Source organism: Nymphaea colorata, chromosome 6 (assembly GCF_008831285.2).
Source record: "Nymphaea colorata isolate Beijing-Zhang1983 chromosome 6, ASM883128v2, whole genome shotgun sequence".
NCBI classification, from domain to species: domain Eukaryota; kingdom Viridiplantae; phylum Streptophyta; class Magnoliopsida; order Nymphaeales; family Nymphaeaceae; genus Nymphaea; species Nymphaea colorata.
Window position 1 is genome coordinate 305,556 of NC_045143.1, and position 20,217 is coordinate 325,772.

General features: G+C 36.0%; 1 protein-coding gene and 1 long non-coding RNA gene across 2 annotated transcripts; one reads left to right on the top strand and one right to left on the bottom strand.

The window, feature by feature from the left end:
* The first annotated feature begins 2,847 nt into the window (after positions 1-2,847).
* LOC116256888 (uncharacterized) lies at positions 2,848-6,459 on the top strand. The gene is made up of 9 exons (XR_004173245.2): positions 2,848-3,036; positions 3,192-3,375; positions 3,589-3,689; positions 3,785-3,843; positions 4,008-4,093; positions 4,733-4,813; positions 4,909-4,942; positions 5,788-5,893; positions 6,238-6,459. It is a non-coding gene; the product is annotated as an uncharacterized LOC116256888 (long non-coding RNA).
* Positions 6,460-16,805: 10,346 nt separating this feature from the next.
* Positions 16,806-19,007, bottom strand: LOC116256692 (elicitor-responsive protein 1-like). Its single transcript, XM_031633105.2, has 5 exons — positions 18,863-19,007; positions 18,508-18,573; positions 18,051-18,189; positions 17,432-17,567; positions 16,806-17,068 (listed from the first exon to the last, which is right to left on the bottom strand). Exons 1-5 carry the CDS (start codon positions 18,927-18,929, stop codon positions 17,060-17,062), a joined length of 417 nt encoding a protein of 138 aa, XP_031488965.1. The 5' UTR covers positions 18,930-19,007; the 3' UTR covers positions 16,806-17,059.
* Positions 19,008-20,217: the final 1,210 nt, after the last annotated feature.

The following is a 20,217-nucleotide window of genomic DNA, read 5'->3' on the forward strand; positions in this document are numbered from 1 at the left end:
GAAAGTTAAATGTTGATGAGTTATCTCTCTATCAGTGCCTTACAGGTCTGTTACAGTCACCAATTCAAGGAGCTGAGAGGCATGGGCTTCCTGGAGCATTATCTGGTATATTTTGTCCTTTCTCTTTTCCTCTTAATATGTTGCATGGATGCCTGTGTCACATCAGTATGGATACAGGTAACAGCTTATTGGAACTTATTTGATATCTGTAAAATGGAAGCCATCTTTCGATTGGGACTCTTAGGTTGAATTTGCAGCATTATTTAGTATCCATAGTTTCCCTTTTAGAATTTTCAATGTCTCTTTACCTCGTAGGGCACTGGTGGAAAGGTTTGCATTCTTACTTTATTGTTTTCTTTTTGGGTGTGAGATTATATATCTTGTGATTAGTGAAAACAGGTTTCAATTTAGTTATTAAATATAGGTTCACTTATTTATTTTCTTGGTGTTTTTATATTCCTAGTTGTTTTGTATTGCTTTTCTTTTTGTTTGAATTCTTGAATCCTTGGGTGGGGATAAAGTAAAAATGACTTTGTGTTTGATTTTTGAATTTGATTGTTTATTTTTGCTTTTATTTTGCTAAATTTTTTTTAGAACCTATAATTTTTTATTTTTAGGATCATTTTCAAAGTGGTCTAGGAATTGTTGCTGTTGTTCTGTGTTTTTGACAGAATTTTCATCACATTAAAAAATTGTTTAAATGTTAAAACCACCTTCCAAATTTCTGCTTTTTTATCTGTAACTTCTTCTATGTATGTAAAATGGGGGGTCTTTCTGTTTCAAAATTTCAACTTCTAATTTATTTTCCCCAAACTGCTAAAAGACTGCTATTTTTGGACAGAAGGTTGCAGGCTGATTTTGAACAGGATAGGGCCGATTTTTCATTTGGTTTTTCAAAGTCAGGTGCAGAAACTCAAAATTTCACAAATTTATCTGAGTTTGCCAAATTTTACCTTTCTTCTCAGAACAATATCTTTATGTGTTTTGGTGACGTTTGAAAACTTGTTTTGACCTAAGTCACCTGGGTATGGGTGCGGGTTTGGCTACGGGTATGGTGAATGGTGAAACGAGTTTTGGTACGACGATTTTTAGAAAATTTGGGTATGGGGTAGGAGATAGGATATATATATAAATGTATACATTATATATATATACACACACACAATAATCCACACAAATTCTCAAAATTAAAAGAAAAATTAGACCATGGGTGGAAACCTAGTCCCCTTCTCAATGTTGTTTCGGATCATCATAAATTTCATTTTGTTCTGTTCTTCTTGGTAGACAAGATTTGTGTGTTTCACAATTCACACATACACATAAAAGATCACGTACTAGTTAGTGTTCTAGTTGGCAAAATGCTTTATAAGAAATATGCTGCCAAGGTGTATGCCTAGCTTTGTCTGTCTTCAAACAGCTATGTCTTCAAACACTGCTTTATATTGCCCAGATGAGACCTTCAAGATGCTGCACCATCACAATCATCTCTTTCTTTTGTTTTCTATGTTCATGCTTAGCTTTCCTTGCTGCCAAGGTGTATGCCTAGCGCTGTCCTCAAACGCTTTTACCAGCACCATTACAATAATACTTTCTTCTTTCTTTCTTCAATGTATGCCTTGTGCGATAAAATTGAATTTGGATTCGATTATTGGTGTTGTGTGAAAATTAGCCAACAAAATTTCAGGATTTTTTGAACTTCCAGTTATTTTTTATACATTTTAAGCTATTCCCTGTTTTTGTTTGTCACCAACCAAAATTCTGAAAACCAAGCTCAATTCTCGTTTTTTTAATTCTATCTATTAAAGAGATTTTTTCAATTCTACTTTCTCTGAGTGTTTTGTCAAATTTTATAGTTTTTATTTTATTTTGGTAGTGAGAAAAATTTTTTGCTAGTGATGCTCAACCAAAGATGAAAAGTAGTGAAGAAAGGGATTAGGAGCATTTTATCATTTCTTTCTATGCTTCAATGTAAGAGTGCATGAAGAAGGACCTTTTTTAAGTTCGAGGAAGCCAACATGAGCCATTAATATCCACAAAGGTCATGTCAAGATGTAAAATTTTAAAATTTTAAGGGTTGCCAAGATGTAAATGAGAAAAATTGTTCGTAAATATGAATATAGAAATAAGAAGTTTTTGGGCTCCATGTAGCCAAATGCCCTTAGGCCACACCTGAGTTCGCCTTGGCATAGAAAATATCTTGCAACAACAATTGGTAGTATACCTACGTTTATCTTGGGTAACTTTCCAGAAATTGAAAAATTCAACTTGCTAATTCAGAAATAACTAACTCAAATGTATTAAACATGTAGCAAGATTATTAAAAATTAGTCAAGTGGCATGCAAATATCGAAAAACCCATGTTTGCTTTTATTATTTCTGATATAGGAGGATGTCTACTTTTTGTCAATGTGCTAGGCTAGTGACGTATACAACAAAGAAGATCGGGATAATGTAGGTGTCCAAACAAAGCTAGACTCATTTATTAAACCAACCAACTTCAAATTAAAAACCATAACTAGTTTACACGTGAATCGAGCGAGCCCTGTGAGCTCAACTCATTTAAGTTTGAGTGAATTTGTTTAGAACTTATAAATATTACATTTGTCCAGAAACAAGACAATCGAGTTGGTATATTATTAAGACTTCATTTTCCTATTTAAATTAAATTTCATGTACAATGTTCAATTACGTTGATTAATCTCCAAAAACATTTTTGTAACCTAACGTTAAATCCCTTTTTTAAACTTTTCTCGATTTCGTGCCTTTTAAAATATCGGCGAAAATGTGTTCGTAAGCTGGCGACGCCTCTCTGCCCAGCAGCGTGTCGTCGTTACCGGTAAAGAACATTTCGCCCGCCTGGCCGCCCGCCTTGTGTATCTGCAAAGAGGAGCGCAGTGCAGTGTGCTGCAGCAGGTGGTCTAGGGGTTCGATCGAGTGAAGTACGCTGCCTGCAATGATAATCGACCGCCAGATAGTCGTCTGCCCTTTCGACAATGCTTCGATGCCTCTCTGCCCAGCAGCGTGTCGTCGTTACCGGTAATCTCTCTCTCTCTCTGTGTGTGTGTGTGTGTGTGTGTGTATGCTTTTTTAATTGTTGACGGTGTGGGGAAAGGGCTAGGCTTGTAATTCGGATTCTCTGCCGGTTTGAGATCTCATGGAAACGGTTGATCAACGGGGAATGCGGCATATAGGTGAAATGGTTGATCAACGGGCAATGCGGCGTCTGTCACCGGAGGATTTCCAAGATGGACGGTTTCGATCAAGACACCCTTGCTCACTTCTCAGATGTTCCAACAGTTGACGTCCAAGGTTGCCGCTATCGTTCCTGGTTCCGCAGACGGTGAAATCGATGAATAAACGTGGATCCATTCCAGGGTAAACTTTCTCTCTCTCCCATTTTTTTCTTTACAAGCGGATAGATTAGGGTTCTTCAGATTTGAGCAATTGCTTGGTTAATTATAAAAGAGACAACAAAGAGAGAAAGAGAGAGAGTGTGTGTGTTGGCATACAGAGAGTCTCCTTGTGTGGTCACCACTTGCACACAAATTTTGCCGCTTCCCCTCATTTCGTTTTCCTTCGCTGGACCAGAGATCCATCGCAAGGTTCATAGCCTATGCAATTTGGTGTGCCGCTGAGGCTCTGAAAGATGTAAATTGGTTACCAGAGGAGCAGAAAGAAAAACAAAGGCGGTAATGAAATAATCTCAACTATTGGAAATCTAAATTTCTTGACTAGCTTGGCGTTATTTGGCTCAAAAATTTGATAATCTAGGGCGTTTCAATAGGTGGGGTTATTGGAAGCATCAGTGGGACTCTTGACGCAGCAAAGTTGATCTGTGAAAAGGTTTGTTCAGATTAAATGATCTGCTGAAATCTTGATTTTTCATCCTGCTTTCATATATGAATTTTACTCTTATCTCCATGTTGTAGTTTGTGGATTCGTGCAGACTGATTCATTTTCTCTGTGAGGTTGTACCTGATCTCTTTTTTGTTTCACCTTCTTGATAGCGCCTTCGTCGGCTTACTCCATTTTTCATCCCTCGGATATTGATTAATATGGTACAAGACACGTGGGCATGAAATATGGACTGCAGGTACTTAAATCAATCTGTGAGGGATTGTGAATTTTTGTAGTTCCTGATGGTCTCATACGTTTCTGTAGTTACTTGTTGTAGTATAAAATCTGTAGAACAAACTTCAATCCGGGGTCCAAATCATGCTTCTGTCATAGCTTATGCTACTGATGCAGATTCAATTGGGGATGCTGCTAGGTTTATTCATTTTGGTGATGCAGATGTTATGATTGCTAGACGAATTGAGTCCAGTATAGATGCTCTTTCAATAGTGGGATTTTGCAGGTGACTAAACTGCCTTAATTTTACTCCCGACCAAAATATAGTGGTGCAAGTGTAAACTGTAAAGTAACTACATATAATCATAAAAGTTTTTTAAAAATAAACTAAAAGAAACAAAAATGGACTCAAAATTCATATAACACACTTTTTTGGTTTGGAAAAGATTGCAAAATATCAATTGGCTCTCACCTGTTATTATTGTTTGAAAACCATTTTGTTGGTAAAAAATGGCAAAATTTTCTGAGCATCGTGAAAAATATCAGTGTTTGTGGTTCGTCATACTTTTGTTCTGTTCCTTGACTATTAATCTTGTTTTGTTACATTTTATCACCTTTAGTGGATGATTTGGGTGCTGTGTTAATGGATTCTCAATTGCAGATGAAGAGCATTGCCAACAAAGTTTAACATGCTTCCACAAGAGGCATCACGACCTTTTGATAGCGGTTGAGACGGATTTGTGTAAGCCATCTCTTGTAACTTCTTGAAATTTGGTATCCTTTCCTGCCTTTTGTCGGAGTTAAACCTCATACTTTTTCCTCTGATTGGTCATATAGGATAGTTGAAGGTTGGGGTCTCATGGTTCTAGAGGTGAGTTAAAATATTTATTGGAAAATTTTCTAGTTGATACCCTGTTAGATGAAGCTTAATTGTTGCCTGATGTTTGTCCAAATTCACAACTTCTCCTGATCGCTGATTTGCTATGCTTAAATAAGCAAAATAATGGCTGATTTACATTATTTAGTAAAATGATGAACACCCCAAAGCACAAGTGCATGGAGAGTTGCATGTCAAATTGCTTATTTACTTTATTTAGTAGAATGATGAACATCACATACAGCAAGTGCTAGGGGAGATGCATCTCAAGAGCTCATCCATTTGGCTAGGGTTTTGAATGTAAGAGCTGCCAGCTTAAGAGGGTCCAGAGCTCAATTCGTAGATTAATTGAATTGGATAGGCTATTGATTCAATGAATCAGTTGAATTGAGTTAGAATTGTTTATGAATTTAGTTAATTAAAGAATGTGTTTTAAATTTAAAAATGTTATTTAAATAAAAATAGGAAAATAAATGCAGTAAAAAATTCAAAACATTAATATGAAATCATGAACAATTTAAAGAAATCTATTTTCATTGTATCAGTTGTCCTATTTGAAGTTTGAACATATCAATTATTTCAACATATGAAATTAATAGTCATACGTGAAGCGATTTGAACATGTCGGAGAATTTTTTGTTTCGGTTGCTATCAAGTTGGATTAACAGGTTTGCCTTTCTTTTTGTGTTTCAAATAGAAAGTTTTTTAGCCAATGGTTGAGATTTTGGCTTTTAGCGTCTTTATCTCTGAGCTTGTGCTTTTCCTTTCTCATTTCTTTTCCTTTTTCCGCAAAAAAACTACAAGGATTTTGTTTGTGCTTTTTTTTTTTTGGAATGTAGATGTGCACAAAGCAAAAGAAATTCAGCACTGCGGAGGACCCATTGGAATCTTCCTTACAGCTTTGTGATTATCTTTCACAATGTCTACTAGCAATCAATATCAAAGGTTATACATACAACTTCAGCAGCCCTCATCGTCTCCCTCTTACTGTGTAATCATATTGAAGTTAATGATAAGCCAACTTTTAATTGCTAAAATTTTAGGAAATTTTACTAAAGTAAAAATGGATTATCAATGTTTTTGTAAAATTTTTCAAATATTGTGATTAATAAGTACATCTATGGAGTTGGGCTATATGATGGGTGATTCTTTTTGGATTGGCTGGTTCACTCCCAAGTCAGGCCATTCAGCCAAAAATTGATAGATTTTTTTAAACCCTTGGACTTAACCCTTGCATCTGATTCGCCAATTCATTCTGATTTGGACCAATTCTTATAAAAATACTTCAGGGTGCTACTCTGTTGCTATAATCTGGAAGGGTTCTGCCTAACCCTTGTCTTGTCAGCCAAAGAAAAAGGAGAGGAAAGCCTGATTATGTGGAGCCTTTTGTTGTCTCTTCTTGAGGTAAATATTTAAATGTTATTTTAGTATTAATTGATTGCTTGGATTTGAGTTATTTGTCATAATCTTCTCAGGATGCACTTCGTGCACGTAGAGTTTTTTTCGAACAGTTGCCTAATTTCATTGGTCTGGCTGTATCTTTAAATTTTAGCCAGTAGTAAGCAACAAGACGAAGCTAAGCTCGCGAATCTGGTGAGGCATAGGTAAAATATATTATATATTTTAGCAAGTAAGCGACGCATAGCGAAGCATACGTTTTAGGGCAAAAATGGTCTAATATATAATATCCACAAAGGTCATGTCAAAAATAAAAAAGCAACATGAAAATTGCATTTTTTTTTTCTCACGTCAAAATTAAGAATGGACGATGACATGTTTTGCCAGCTGTTATGCAGACAAAAATAAATTAGCTGTTATTAACAATTCTATATCAAAGGTTATGTAATGTTAAGAAAGAAAAAACATTACTTTCTGTAATTTAAACAATATACTTAAGAGGACCTATTTCATGCAGTGGTTACAAGTTCAATAAATCACTAAATTCTACAATTCTACCAAACATTTATTAAATTCCACGTTTGAATTCAACAGACAGTGTTCAATAAATCCAACGGTCACCGATTTCATCCAACATGAGATAATTATACCATGCTGCTGAGAAAAAAAGTAATAAACAAAACAACAATATAACTCTATGATAAAAATATACCCAAGCGTTACCACAAAACAGAGAGAGCTCGAGAGAGAGAGAGAGCTGAGTCATAAGAAGGCACGCGGGTTGTGCGCTTCAAATAATATTTGGGTGTAGGCCTAGCGTTTTCTGTTTTTGGTTTTATTAAGATATACCGGTGGTGAAAAGCACTGCTATAGATCTATAGCGGTGGCTCCACTATCACCGGTATAAGGGCGCTCTAGCGGCGACAAAAATCACTGCTACAAACATGTAGCGGTTACCTTTATCACCAGTATAGATCTATACCGATTATAATTGTCACCGCTATAGGTCCCCCCACAAAAACAGCAACCACATGTGAGCTCCAAATCCATTTTTGTCTGTTCATTTAATCTAACTAGTCTTTGAAATGGGGACTATACGGACATGTACATGCAGTTACCGATTTCTATAGACTTTATCAACGTTGAATAACTTCATGGCTTATAATTTTGTTGTGAAATAAGGGGGTACATCTTTTTAAAAAAAATATGTTAGACATAGTGCTGACATGCTAACGTGTTTTTGAATTTTTATTTAAGCCAAGAAACTTTAATTCAAATCGGTTTTGGGAATGTTGGTCAGTTTTACTATTTATTTTTTGCCGTTTATAATTTAAAACCACATTTAGATTGAGGGAGATGAGACTAAAATATGTTTCCTATCAAACTACTATCGATTTCTATAGGGACTAAAGGGACATATACATGCACTTAATGATTTCTATAGACTTTATGGACGCTGGATAACTTCATGACTCATACTTTTGTCTTTTTTCTAAATATTTTAGACATAAATCCATGTTCCTCGACCTTTTTTTTTTTTTTTTGGTAGATCAAAGGCATTTCCATGCTTAAGGATTCATAAATAAATAAAATGTAAAATGTTCGTCATATATTGCAATTGTGATTTTATTAAACTAGCTAGTTGCATATATGGATATGATTTCCAAGTCAACAACCTTGAATTTTAAGTTATTCGTATATTGGTAGGACAAGACCACGTTTCTAAAGATAGAGATCCCATTTATACTTTTTTCTTTAGTTCGAGTTTAATGTTTTAAAAACCATCTTGTTTTTTAAACTCGGGAGAAAAATAATCAACTTTCATATCATGTAGGTTAAGGTAGAAAAGTTTGGGGAGAATTGTGATCATCCCAATCTCCATTGCAGGTGTATTCATGGTTGTATGTGCCCTGTTACTCGTTCGAGGGAGAAGAAGACACATGGGTATGACATCAAAGGCACTAAAACATGTAGTAAGGCAAAGATGGTATTCTAACGGGCATCAAAGAGCTTGTTTTTGCCCTTCTGTTTACCTTACAAATTGAGGCCAATGGAAGCTTTCCATTGATCTTTTTCACCAGGTGCAGGTGATAGACATCGTAAACTGCATATTTGTATCCCTTTTTTATTGTTGGAATGAAACTTGTTATAAAGAGCTTGATGCCGGTATCTGTTTGAGCGTCTCAATGTGGTTCCTTTCGTTTGATCTGCAAGGGAACAAAAAAATGCAGAAAAATGAAGTAATCATGAAGGGTTTGCCATGTGCAATGCCATGATGCAGTTGAAACATGAAGTGAGTATTTTTCACCATTGCCTTTTCTTTCCTTTTTGCACTTTTGAAGATTAACATATTTCCTTGTTATAATATATTATATATCTATATAGATGGTTCTATTGCCAGCAGAAGACATTATGAATCTAGTGTTGGCGTCTAGATTGCAATATGGCTGATGTGACGATAACTGTTGTGTTTGAAATTAAATTTTTTGCATTTACACGGATTAGAAGTTCAACTGATTTAACCGCATTTAGATAAAAACATGAAATCGTAAGCTATTTGAAATGAAGCTAATTTGGTAAAGAGAGATAGAGATATCAGAGTCAGATACCCAAGGAAAAATCTACTTAAATCTAGTCCAAATAGTTAAGGCTTGAGGCTTGGTTTTTTAAGACAACAATGCAGCATGTACCCGGGATAAATCAAATGTCACTAATATGCCGGTTTGCATAGATTCGCATGCGATCTCTTAATTTGTAAAATCGAAACTTTACCATATTATATAGCGAAACCTGCATCTCATCTCAGACAGGAAAACCTAAACGAAAACAAGCCGGGTCGTAAATATAGATGGGAAAATCTTTAGATGAAAACAGTTGCGCCGCAGGAAAGGGGGTACCCATCTCAAGCGCAATGGGCGTGGTGTTTCACGGAGTAGGACGGCGATGACCATGTCTCTTGAGCTAGTGATCGGCTGCCTACTACCTATTAGGTTGAACTGCCGATCGATGTATGAAGACTGCCGACCATCAGAATGATCGAGTGTATATCTTTTGCCATTTGTTGTGCAAACAAAAAAAATTTAGCTGTCATTAACAATTTTGTATCAAAGATTATGTAATATTTAATACCTTGCAAGTATTGTAGATGAAGGGAAAACATTACTTTCTTTAATTTAAACAATATTCTTATGAGAGCACTTGTTTCATCCAGCGGTAACCAAGTTCAATAAATTCACTAAATTATGTGATTTTATCCAACATTTGTAAGTTCCACGATTTGATTCAGCAGACAATGTTCAATAAATCCAACGCTCACCGATTTCATCCAGCATTAGGTAATACCATGCTGCTGAGAAAAAAGTAAGCAAAACAAAAATATATCTATATATGTAAAAAAAAAAAAAAGGACAAAGGTACAGCGTTAATCACAAAAGAAAGAGAGAGACCTGAGTCATAAGATGGTGGCAACTGAGTTGGTAGTATCTTCCATATGGATTGTTTTCGGTACTTGAGTTACTCCGTCAAGAGGGAGGCAAAGACATTTTCATGATCAAGGATACTTGAACAAATAAAATGTAAAATCTTCCTCATATATTATTGCAAGTGTCATTTTATAAAAACTAGCTAGTTGCACATATGGATTTGATTTTCAAGTCAACGACCTTGTTCTTCATATATTGGTAAGACAAGCTCATATTTCTAGACATAGAGATCCCATTTATATTTTTTTATTTAATTAAAATTTAATGTTTTAAAAACCATCATTGTTTTTAAAATTTGGGAGAAAAATAATCAACTTTCATGAATAAAACATCATTTAAAGATATTAAGAAAAGGCAGCCGGTGGATAAATAAATAGTAATTGTGTACACCGGTCAGGCTCTTACCAAAATTGGTAATCGGGACTCAGATCAGACTATGATGAAGGAGTTTGATCCGAGTTCTCCGATCAATCTTTAAAAGCGAGAGCAAGAAAAGATACATATTTTGATTTAACTGAGATTCAGATTCAGTTCCTTTATGTATAATAAACCAACTGGATTCTAACATGAACATTCTCCTTAATTTGCTTTTGAAGTTATATCCATATTCATTAATTTTGACTATTAAATTCAGTGAAAGAACATATGAAAAGAGTGCATAAAGTTCTCAAACTCTCGATAATGTTTTATGCAAGGGAAGCCTTTACTTCCCTTTTATAGCCTTTCCCATTAAATGTTAAGAGATAAAATTGGAAACGAAAAAACAAGGTTATCGCAACGGTTCTTTGTTTTGAGCAATACTTTCCTCGTTTTCTTTCCTCATTTTCAACGTCAATTTCCCTCTCGTCTCTCGATCTTTCAAGGTCTCTCTCATCTCTCGATTCTGCGGGAGGTGCAGCTGTCTTGGGTGGCACCAGCAACCAGCGATGCACCGGAGCGTCCCCGGAGCGGATCTCCGACAACCACTCACGAAACCATGGTAAGAGGTATGTCTCTCTCTCTCTCTCTCTCTCTCTCTCTCTCTCAATGCTAGACACCCTCTTTCGAGGGTTTCTGAAACCAGAGGAAGCCCTTTGCCTCGAGGCAGAGGGTTTCCTCTGAAACACTCTCAAGCGGAGGGTCTCAGAGTTCAGAGAAAACCCTTGCCTCATGGCAAAAGGTTTCCTCTACAAATCCTCTGCCTTCGAGGCAGAGGGTTTGAGGCTTGAGAGAGTTTCTTTGAAACTTTCTCTTTGGGGTGGACGATTTTTCAGAAAAACCCTCTACCTTGAGGCGAAGAGTTTCTGCGTCGATGTAGCTCGCCTTGAGAAAGTTTTAATATATTATATAAGTTCAAGTCCGACTAATGAGTGAATTTTCTCAAATTGGTCGGTTTCAATATTTTGGAACCCACTTCCCAATAAGGTTTCTCAAATTTGTTTCTTTGTTGTCATCGAAATCTTGATTTTGTAAAGTTCTAATTTCATGAGCTGAGATAATCTGTTGAGCAGTATACCAATCTATGGTCGAGAGCTTTTCTTTTGTTTGTAATCTCTAAGAATTCTATTCGGGCTTCATCACTGTGCCATGTCTACATCAAGATATATCTTTATTTACCCTTGATATTTCCTTGAGAAAGGGGAGAAATTTCAAGTTGTTGCTATCAGTTGGTTGTATGGAATTTTGGATGACCTTCGATATGAGCAATGAGGTGAAGTTCGATGAAGTTGAGAAAGCTTGGCAAAGGATATTACATTGACTTTGACAATCAGGCATTTGCAAGGGTTCAACAAGGAAATACTATGAGAAGAAACCCTCATATTCTATAAGATTCTGACAGGATATCAAAAAAACAAGAGCACCTAGAGCAGGGGGCTTGGGGGATTTCTCTACTGTCATTGAGCTGAAGGAGATGGAATGAGTTTCCTCTAAGCAAACCTCAAAAGTGCTTATAAAAAAAAATATAGGGGGGCACCGTGGGGGAGGAATTCTGTACTGTCACTGAGATGAAGGTGATGGAATGGGCTTTCTCGCGAGGGAATTTCTCTACTGTCACTAAGTTGAAGGTGATGGAATGAGATTTTTTCAAGCAAACCACCAAAGTGCTTATAAATATATATATATATATATATATATATATATATATATATATATATATATGAGAGCACCAAGAGGGAGGATTTCTGTACTGTCACTGAGCTGAAGGTGACGGAATGGGTTTTCTCGCGAGGGAATTTCTCTACTGTCACTAAGTTGAAGGTGATGGAATGAGCTTTTTCCAAGCAAACCTCAAAAGTGCTTAAAAAACAAAAAAGAAAGGCACCAAGAGGGGGGGAATTTCTGTACTGTCACTAAGCTGAAGGTGATGGAATGGTCTTTCCTCCAAGCAAACCTCAGAAGTGCTAAAAAAAAGAAGAAGAAAAGAAAAAAAAATGATACCTGTCAGGAATTGTAAAATTATGGGGGTCAAAATCTCAAGTATCAATTGCAACAATCTTTTGTACATGCGAGATTCCAAGTCAATGTTTACTCTTTTGTTGTGCTTTTCTATGAGGATGAGAATTACTCCTCTATGTTCATATCCTAGAGATGTAAAGAGTTCCATTCAAGAAGCTTGATAGCATTGCCATGAGGTACATCTTAATACTCATGAAATATTTTTGGTAAAAGAGAACAAACACTTGCACTCACAAAGCTCAAGTTGAAATTCTTAGAGATTCTGGCAAATAAAGTTGTGATCCTATTGATATATTGCTCACCTTTTGCTCATGAAAAAGTGTAAGCAAAGTTTTCAAACAAAATTCATCCCCCTTTGCATCGAACTATTTTTCCCACAATTAATCCCTGCTGTCAAACCTAAGGCTATTTGTTCTTATTAGAGTATTAAATCATAACCTTTATTTAAATCAATGACAACACTATGATGCTTGAAGGGGTCCTTGATGAGAAGCAACCATGTATTTTCTACTTCAAGCAAAAATGCTTTCTTTGGAGGTTTTAGGGAAGTGGAAGAGAGATGGCCAATTAGTTTGCCGGGGAGGAGGTGCAGGATAGAACCTTTTTCTTTTTGTTTTTGGTTGATTTCTCTTCTTCTTGTTAACTTCTCTTATGGCAGACTGAAATTAGTGGAGTTTGGCAGACTGAAATTAGTGGAGTTTGGTTCAGTTTGGAATTACATTTAGGCCATGCTTGGCTTTGGCTTTTCTGTGTTTGATCTCCATATTTTTTGATTGTGAAGGGTCTACATGGTTTAAGTAGAGGGTTAAAAACTTCTCAAAATTGGGTCTCCCCTCTCTCTTCCTCTCTCTCTCTCTCTGTCTCTCTTTCTCCATGGTATTGATTTCCCTCTTCAGGTGAGTATTGTTCTCTTATCATATTCAATTGTTTTTTTCTTCTCGTTGGAATATTTTCTCATTTTTTTTTATGTGCATTTATGCTTCTTCTCCTTACTTGCCATGTTCATCTCTCTTTGTCTCCTTCCAACCAGAAAATCTCTTCTTTTCAGCATATGGGTGCTGGTCTTTCAGGTGGTGAGTATTCTTTGCTATCATGTCCACATATTGTTCAGCTAGTTTGCATTTCCACTTGTTTAATATTGAAGCAACGTTAATTGCTAGGCACTTCTGGGCTTCCCTCTATTGACATTGAAAAAGTAAATATTACAACATGGGATCTAGGTAAGTCTTGAATATATAAACATTTCAAGAAAACCCTGAAAATGGTTTTACACCTCCTAGGTCCAACCGTGGGTGGAAAACTAATCCCCTTTTCAATAATATTTGGGATCATCATAAATTTCATTTTCTTCTGTTCTTCTTGGTAAACAAGATTTGTGTGTTTCACAATTCACACATACACATATAAGATCAGGTAATGGTGTTGTTGGCAAAATGCTTTGTATTCTCCCTATGTCACTATGTCTAGCTCTGTCTTCAAACACTGCTTTATGGTTGCCAGATGAGACTGTCAAGGTATGTGCATCTGCACCATCTCAATCATCTATTTCTTTTCTTTTTTTTCTTTTCTCTGTTAATGCTTAGCTTTCCTTGCTGCTAAGGTGTATGCCTAGCGCTGTCCTCAAACACTTGAATGCATTAGTTATATGCCAAGTTGTATGCCAATATAGAGCCTAATGAGGCCTTCAAGACACCAGCACCATGACAATTATCTCTTTCTTCTTTCTCTCTTCAATGTATGCCTTGTGCAATAAAATTGAATTTGGATTTGATTCTTGGTGTTTTGTGAAAAAATTTCAGGATTTTTTGAATTTCCAGTTCTTTTTGATAGATTTTTAAGCTTTTCCTTGCATGAAAACTTGTGAACAAAGGGATTAGGAGCATTTCTTTCTATGGTTCAATTTACGAGTGTGTGAAAAAGGACATCTTTTAAGCTGAGGATTCATTGGAAGCCAACATGAGCCATTAATCATGTATCTTGTGTGACGTATGGATATGTCCGACATTTTGTATGCATTGTATTTTCATACTGAGGAAAATTGCTAGCCAATGAAGCTCAACCAAGAGTTTGTGAAGAAATGGATTCAGAGCATTTTATCATTTCTCCTGTGTATTTTTCCTGTTGCAGTTGCTTTGCAAGAGGTACATTTGAAATTTCTTGGGAAATGGAAGGAATCTCTGAATATGTAGGTGGCAAGTTTATTCATGTTGGTGGTATCTCTTACTACTTACAGCACCATATGTTGGTGGTATCTCTTACTACTTACAGCACCATGGAAATGATTATTTTGCTTATTCATTTCCTTGCATTTAAATGATGTATCTTGGTGTTGTTTTACCTCTGTTTTTTTCCAAGCAATATTATTCTTTTTGTCCTCTTCTCATTACATAATCTCTTCTCATTACATAATCTGTCTACAAATCTAATAACTTGAAGATGCATTGCAGCCTGGCAGATATGGCATCCAATCCATTCCATGCTCTTTTCTTCATTGTTTTTATGCTATTAGCATGTGCACACGTTTTCTCACTTACCCCAATAGATGCAGGGAAAAATGACTGTCCTTTTTTAAGTTTAAGCATTCTAAAAGTTTTACAGTTTGAATAAGGTCTTGCCCAGGCACCATCCAAGCTTTACCTGGTTGTTATGGTACCCAAGTAATTACTCAGGTATCTGGCCATTCTTGCTTAGTGATGCGACTTAGAATGTAATGTGGAAATTTGGAAAGTTAGTTTTTAAGTTAATAAACATAAAAATCTTCCTTATCATTTTCTTATGCTCCTTTAAAGTTGATTTGTATTGCTTTTCTTTTTGGAATATGGCAGCAGGTTCTTTTTCAATCCATGCATAAGAAGGCCTCATAAAATGAAGTAATGACACATCGCAAGGTTCATAGCCTATGCACTTTGGTGTGCTGATGAGGCTCTTACAGATGCAAATTGGTTACTTGACACTTTTAAATGTGATGCAGTTGAAACCTATCATGTAGCAAGCATACTATGATGCAGTTTTCATTATATGATATTCATGAAACGAATATACATATAAAGTCGACACTAACATATGGAAAGCAAGTTGAAACAAGGCAAACTGTATGAAATTTTGATGACTAAAATCATTTTTGTAGTCTCAAGAGGATAACTCTTAATTTTTAAAACATTACAAAACATATCCGATTATCATGAACCGTGATTGATGTTTAGAAACTGAAAGGAAGTAGCCAAGTGGGGGTTGTGCGACAACCAAAAGTTTAGCTATGTTGAATTTGGAATATTAGCATGATTCTTGAGTAGTAAATAGATTGAAAGCTTGTTGAAGTAGGGCCTTATTTTGTCTGCCGCAACTTGTAATCCATTTTTCATCCCTCGCATATGGATTAATATGGTACAAGTCATGTGAGCATGAGATATGGACTGCAGATACTTAATTCAATCTGTGAGGGGTTGTGACTTTCTGTAGTTCCTGATGGTCTCATACGTTTCTGAGCTAGAGTGGCCTGGTAAAGTTGTAGTATAAAAAATCTGTAGAACAAACTTCAATCCGGGGTCCAAATGATGCTTCTGTCATAGCTTATGCTACTGATGCAGATTCAATTGGGGATGCTGCTAGGTTTATTCATTTTGGTGATGCAGATGTTATGATTGCTAGACGAATTGAATCCAGTATAGATGCTCTTTCAATAGTGGGATTTTGCAGTTGACTAAACTGCCTTAATTTTACTCCAGACCAAAATATAGTGGTGCAAGTGTAAACTGTAAAGTAACTACATATAATCATAAAAGTTTTTTAAAAATAAACTAAAAGAAACAAAAATGGAAAATGCACTCAAAATTCGAGGGTTGTGAATCTTAAATTTAGATTAAAAATTAAGTACTAGTATTCTAAAAAATATAATTAGTGCACAGCGAAAATAGAACAACATGTAACTGCGTTTGTTACTTTTTAATCCAAAGCGTGATTTTGAACCATGCACGAAGCACCTAAGCATGAATATGGATGCAGCAGGTGTCTGCCAGACTGATGGAGGTGCCTCATGTTTCATAGGTTGAGATGATTTTTTGGTTTGATTTTCTCAAAAGTCTATTCATCAGCATTTGCTGAGGCATTTAAGTGCTAATATTGGACTTTATGAAAAGCTCAATTAGATCCAAGAAGGATAAATGGATCTACTTTGAATATTTTGTAAGTTCAGGTTCCTTTTATCAGACCCAATATGGACTTATGGATCTGAGTCAAGAAAATGTGGTTTTGATCCAGACCTGTTAAGGATCTTATTCTTGTCCTACCGGATCCCGGTCTTAATCTGCCATTTCAGTTTCGGTTTTGTATTAGGATCTAAAATTAGAGCTCGAACTGAAAACCCATGCAATAAAGGTAATGCATCAACATTTCTAGTCACGTGGGATCTGAACTCTAGTCGACCTGCAGCTCGGTTCATTTTAGCTAAAAACCGCATCTATTATGTAGATTCTGCATTGAGAAAATTGCTCACTAATTTAAAGAGTGATTGATAAAAATGGAACATAATTTGGGGATTACTTACTTTCAACTAAATTACATGAAATCGTTCAACAATACAAAGAGAAACATAACTTGCAGACAGAGGCACGAGTGCCAACTGTTAGGCTTTCAATCAATCTATAAACAGGCCAAGGTACAACAGAGCTTGAATGAACACTACAAAGGTCCATACTTCACATGTTTTCCAGCTTCAAAAACTACCTACAAGGCTACAACTCTCTTTCCATCCTCCAAAATCATCATCTTGGTCCGCATAACCATTCTCTCTTTCTGCCTATACTTCCTGCAATGCGAACAGGATAAAGATTAGGGGCAACAACTAAAAGAAAATGACAGTCAATTGGTAATAGTTGTTCTTCTTACTTACTATTCAAGTCTTAAATCTAAAACATGTGAAATTAAAAGACCTCATCGATTTCTTTAGTGATGAATTCCATCAGTTGGTAATCAAGGACCAAAAAATTGATAGAACTCTTTACCGATGAATGCCAATTTCCAACTCAAAAAATAGATCTTTGAGATGCATTTCCTAGCAGAGACTCTCGCTGAGGGTATTTCACCATGTTTCCACGATGGTTTGGTGCCCTTTGAAAGTCTAGCAATGATAACAACGAAAAATCAAACTGCAGCTAAGCTGTAGTTATACCTTTAGCGTAAACTTCACACCGATTTGAATTTTACCACAGTAAGTTCTGTCTGCTAAAACGACAGCGTATGAGCATGGCTTTATTTCAGCAACTCCATTTTCTTCTCCCTCCGTAATCAACTCTTTCAAATGTATCCTGACATGGGCAATTTAGTTCATGCAATTCTTGAGCACAACAAAATTTGCAAGGTATCGAGAAAACGAACTGAAGGTTTTCCGGTTACAGCAGTGAAATCGTGTTGGATCCAGGAAAACAGGAACTAGGTTCCTAAACTCATTATGTGTCAGACAGCTTGAAATTAGAAACAAATTTGCGTTGGCGAGTTGACCTTCTATCCCTACTTCTCAAAAAATTCTCATGAACTTGTCTGTTTAGGTAGCAAGTTCCTGAACAAATGCCAAAAGAAGGACCTTATCAAGTTTAAAAAACTCGGTTATATTGTATAAGTTAGTTCTTTTGGGGGTTAGATCAATGTTGAGAACTTCAAACAACACCTTATCGGAGTGAACATGAGTTCATGTTTTTTGAGTATTCAATCAGCTTTTGAGATTAGGAGTAAAAGATTGACTAATTAGTTGCTTATATATCATATAACAGAAAGGAAAAATAAAAGCTTACGTAGTTTCGCCGACGAAATCATCACTGGAGAACGTATCCTTGTCTAAAATCCTTAGCACGAGCTTGAGCTGATCATCTACACACGGAAGTTGCACCGGGAAACTGATTTTCTCGTTCCACACAGGGTTGCTTCCTTGATCTTTTGTCATCAAAATAATCAAATAAATAAGCAGAAAATTATGTTTAATTTTATGTTACATTTGCGAATACAATGCAAAAGAAGAAAAAAGAAGAGAAGAAGAAAATGATAAGTGTAAATATTTATTATCAATTTCAAGGTTTAAATTCAAGACCATAAGGAGTTCATGCGTGCTACGCATATGACAGGCGCACATAAGCTAGCTTATTAAAGCAAACTGATCAAAGGCAAGTCCCCATATCTTGCAGTTTTCTAATTTTATCAGCAGACAAATACATACATACATATATATGTATTTATGGAGAGAGAGAGAGAGACCTTTGGCGATATTGCTCTTGCGTTCATAGTTCCGGCATTGAATCACCACGTATGGATCCATCTTCGCTGATTAACCAATTAATGAATCATTTAATATCCAAATGTACAAATCAGAAGCCCCAAGAAAGAAAAACAAAAAGAGAGAGAATCCCATCATCCCCGAAAACAAAAAAGGGTTAGATAAAAGAAGTTCACATGCAGTGAATATGAAACGGGAAAAGTTGCAAGCTAATAAGATTGTCTTCTTCCTAATTTCTTATGATACTGTAAAAGATGCATGTGAAGTCCCCTGTCCCTCTACGTGAGATAGAGAGAGAGAGACCATAAAGAAGATAGAAAAGGAAATGATGGTCACCAAGAAATTCGGTGTTGTGGAGACCCTTTGCATCGACCAACAACACTTCCAGGATCCCGCGAACCATCTTTTCTTCTTCTTCTTCTTCTCGATCTCTTCTCTTCTTCTTCTTCTTCTTCTTCTTCTTCTTCTTCTCTGGTCTCTACGTGTGATGAAGCGAATGGTGAAGCGTATACAAAAATCCATCTACATATATAGGCACATATCTTCTATTCTTCGATTCCATAGTCAACCAGAAGAGGAAGGGACAGGATTGTGGCCGTCTGGTCAAGATGGCCATTCTTTCTTCTTCTCAGCGTATGAAATTTCAAGATTGTACACGTTCCAAAGTTTCTGGAATCTATTTTTTTTTTTTTTTTTTTTGGGGTGAGGTACTTTGTCATGGCAGTTCTTATAAACCAGGCTCACAATAAGAACCTAAATCCGTATTTGAGATCCATGATCAGGTGCAGCAAAACCTTCATACCCAAAGTAAAAGTTTTAACGAAACAAATGATCCAGAACCTGACCTTTGGTTTAAGATCCACAATTTGTGAAGTTTCATGTAACGAAAAGACCTGATATGATGTGAGATCCAAATTGCAATAGGTTAAGGTCCGAGAGATACTAGAACAGATGACAGGTTGTTATAATTATGGATCAGAGGATTAAAAAATTCCCTTATAGGGGAACCCGGGGGTATTTTAGTAAACTGACATCTAGACCTGGGTCATCAAGGCGGACTAGTCAATGCAAGAAACCGGCATTTTAGACCGCCTCCTTCGATATTTTATGGAAACACACTTGACGTTTGACGAAATAACGGGAAGGCCCTTTGGTGGACGAAAGCAGATGATTGAAATCCGCGTATTAGTTCTCTTAATTACATTTAAAAGATTGACCCGACGAGGGTTCCAATTTCGATCAGGTCAAAGTTCAGTTATGGGTAATGGTCAAAGTTTTGTGGGCTCATATTGGTTAACTGGTTTGGTGCAATTGGATCATAATTTTTTTATTTGGACTAATTCTTCATCGAACATATGTCCAAGAATGCATGCTAATATTGCAAATGAATTGTATCTAGACAATATACTTTAAAGATAGGGCAGTGGCAAAGTTAGAATTTTTTTTATTATTAAAGAATTAAGATATTTCAAGTTTTAGACTTGTATAATGAGTTGTATCAACTCGAACTCGACTCAAACTAGCTCAATTATGCTTGAGCTTAACTGAAACTCGAGTATGAATAAGTTGAGTTTGAGTTACATAAAGTCGAGTATTATGCTTGAGCTTAACTGAAACTCGACTCGAGTATGAATAAGTTGAGTTTGAGTTACACAAAGTCGAGTGTAAGCTTGTTCAATTTATGTTTTTTT

Bases quoted from the DNA above. Each gene is read 5' to 3' on its own strand.
- LOC116256692 (XM_031633105.2), bottom strand. From the start codon at position 18,929: ATGGTTCGCGGGATCCTGGAAGTGTTGTTGGTCGATGCAAAGGGTCTC. The intron at 18,190-18,507 runs GTCTCTCTCTCT...TGATGACAAAAG, and splicing joins CAAGAGCAATATCGCCAAAG to ATCAAGGAAGCAACCCTGTG. The intron at 17,568-18,050 runs GTAAGCTTTTAT...TGCCCATGTCAG, and splicing joins GATTTCGTCGGCGAAACTAC to GATACATTTGAAAGAGTTGA.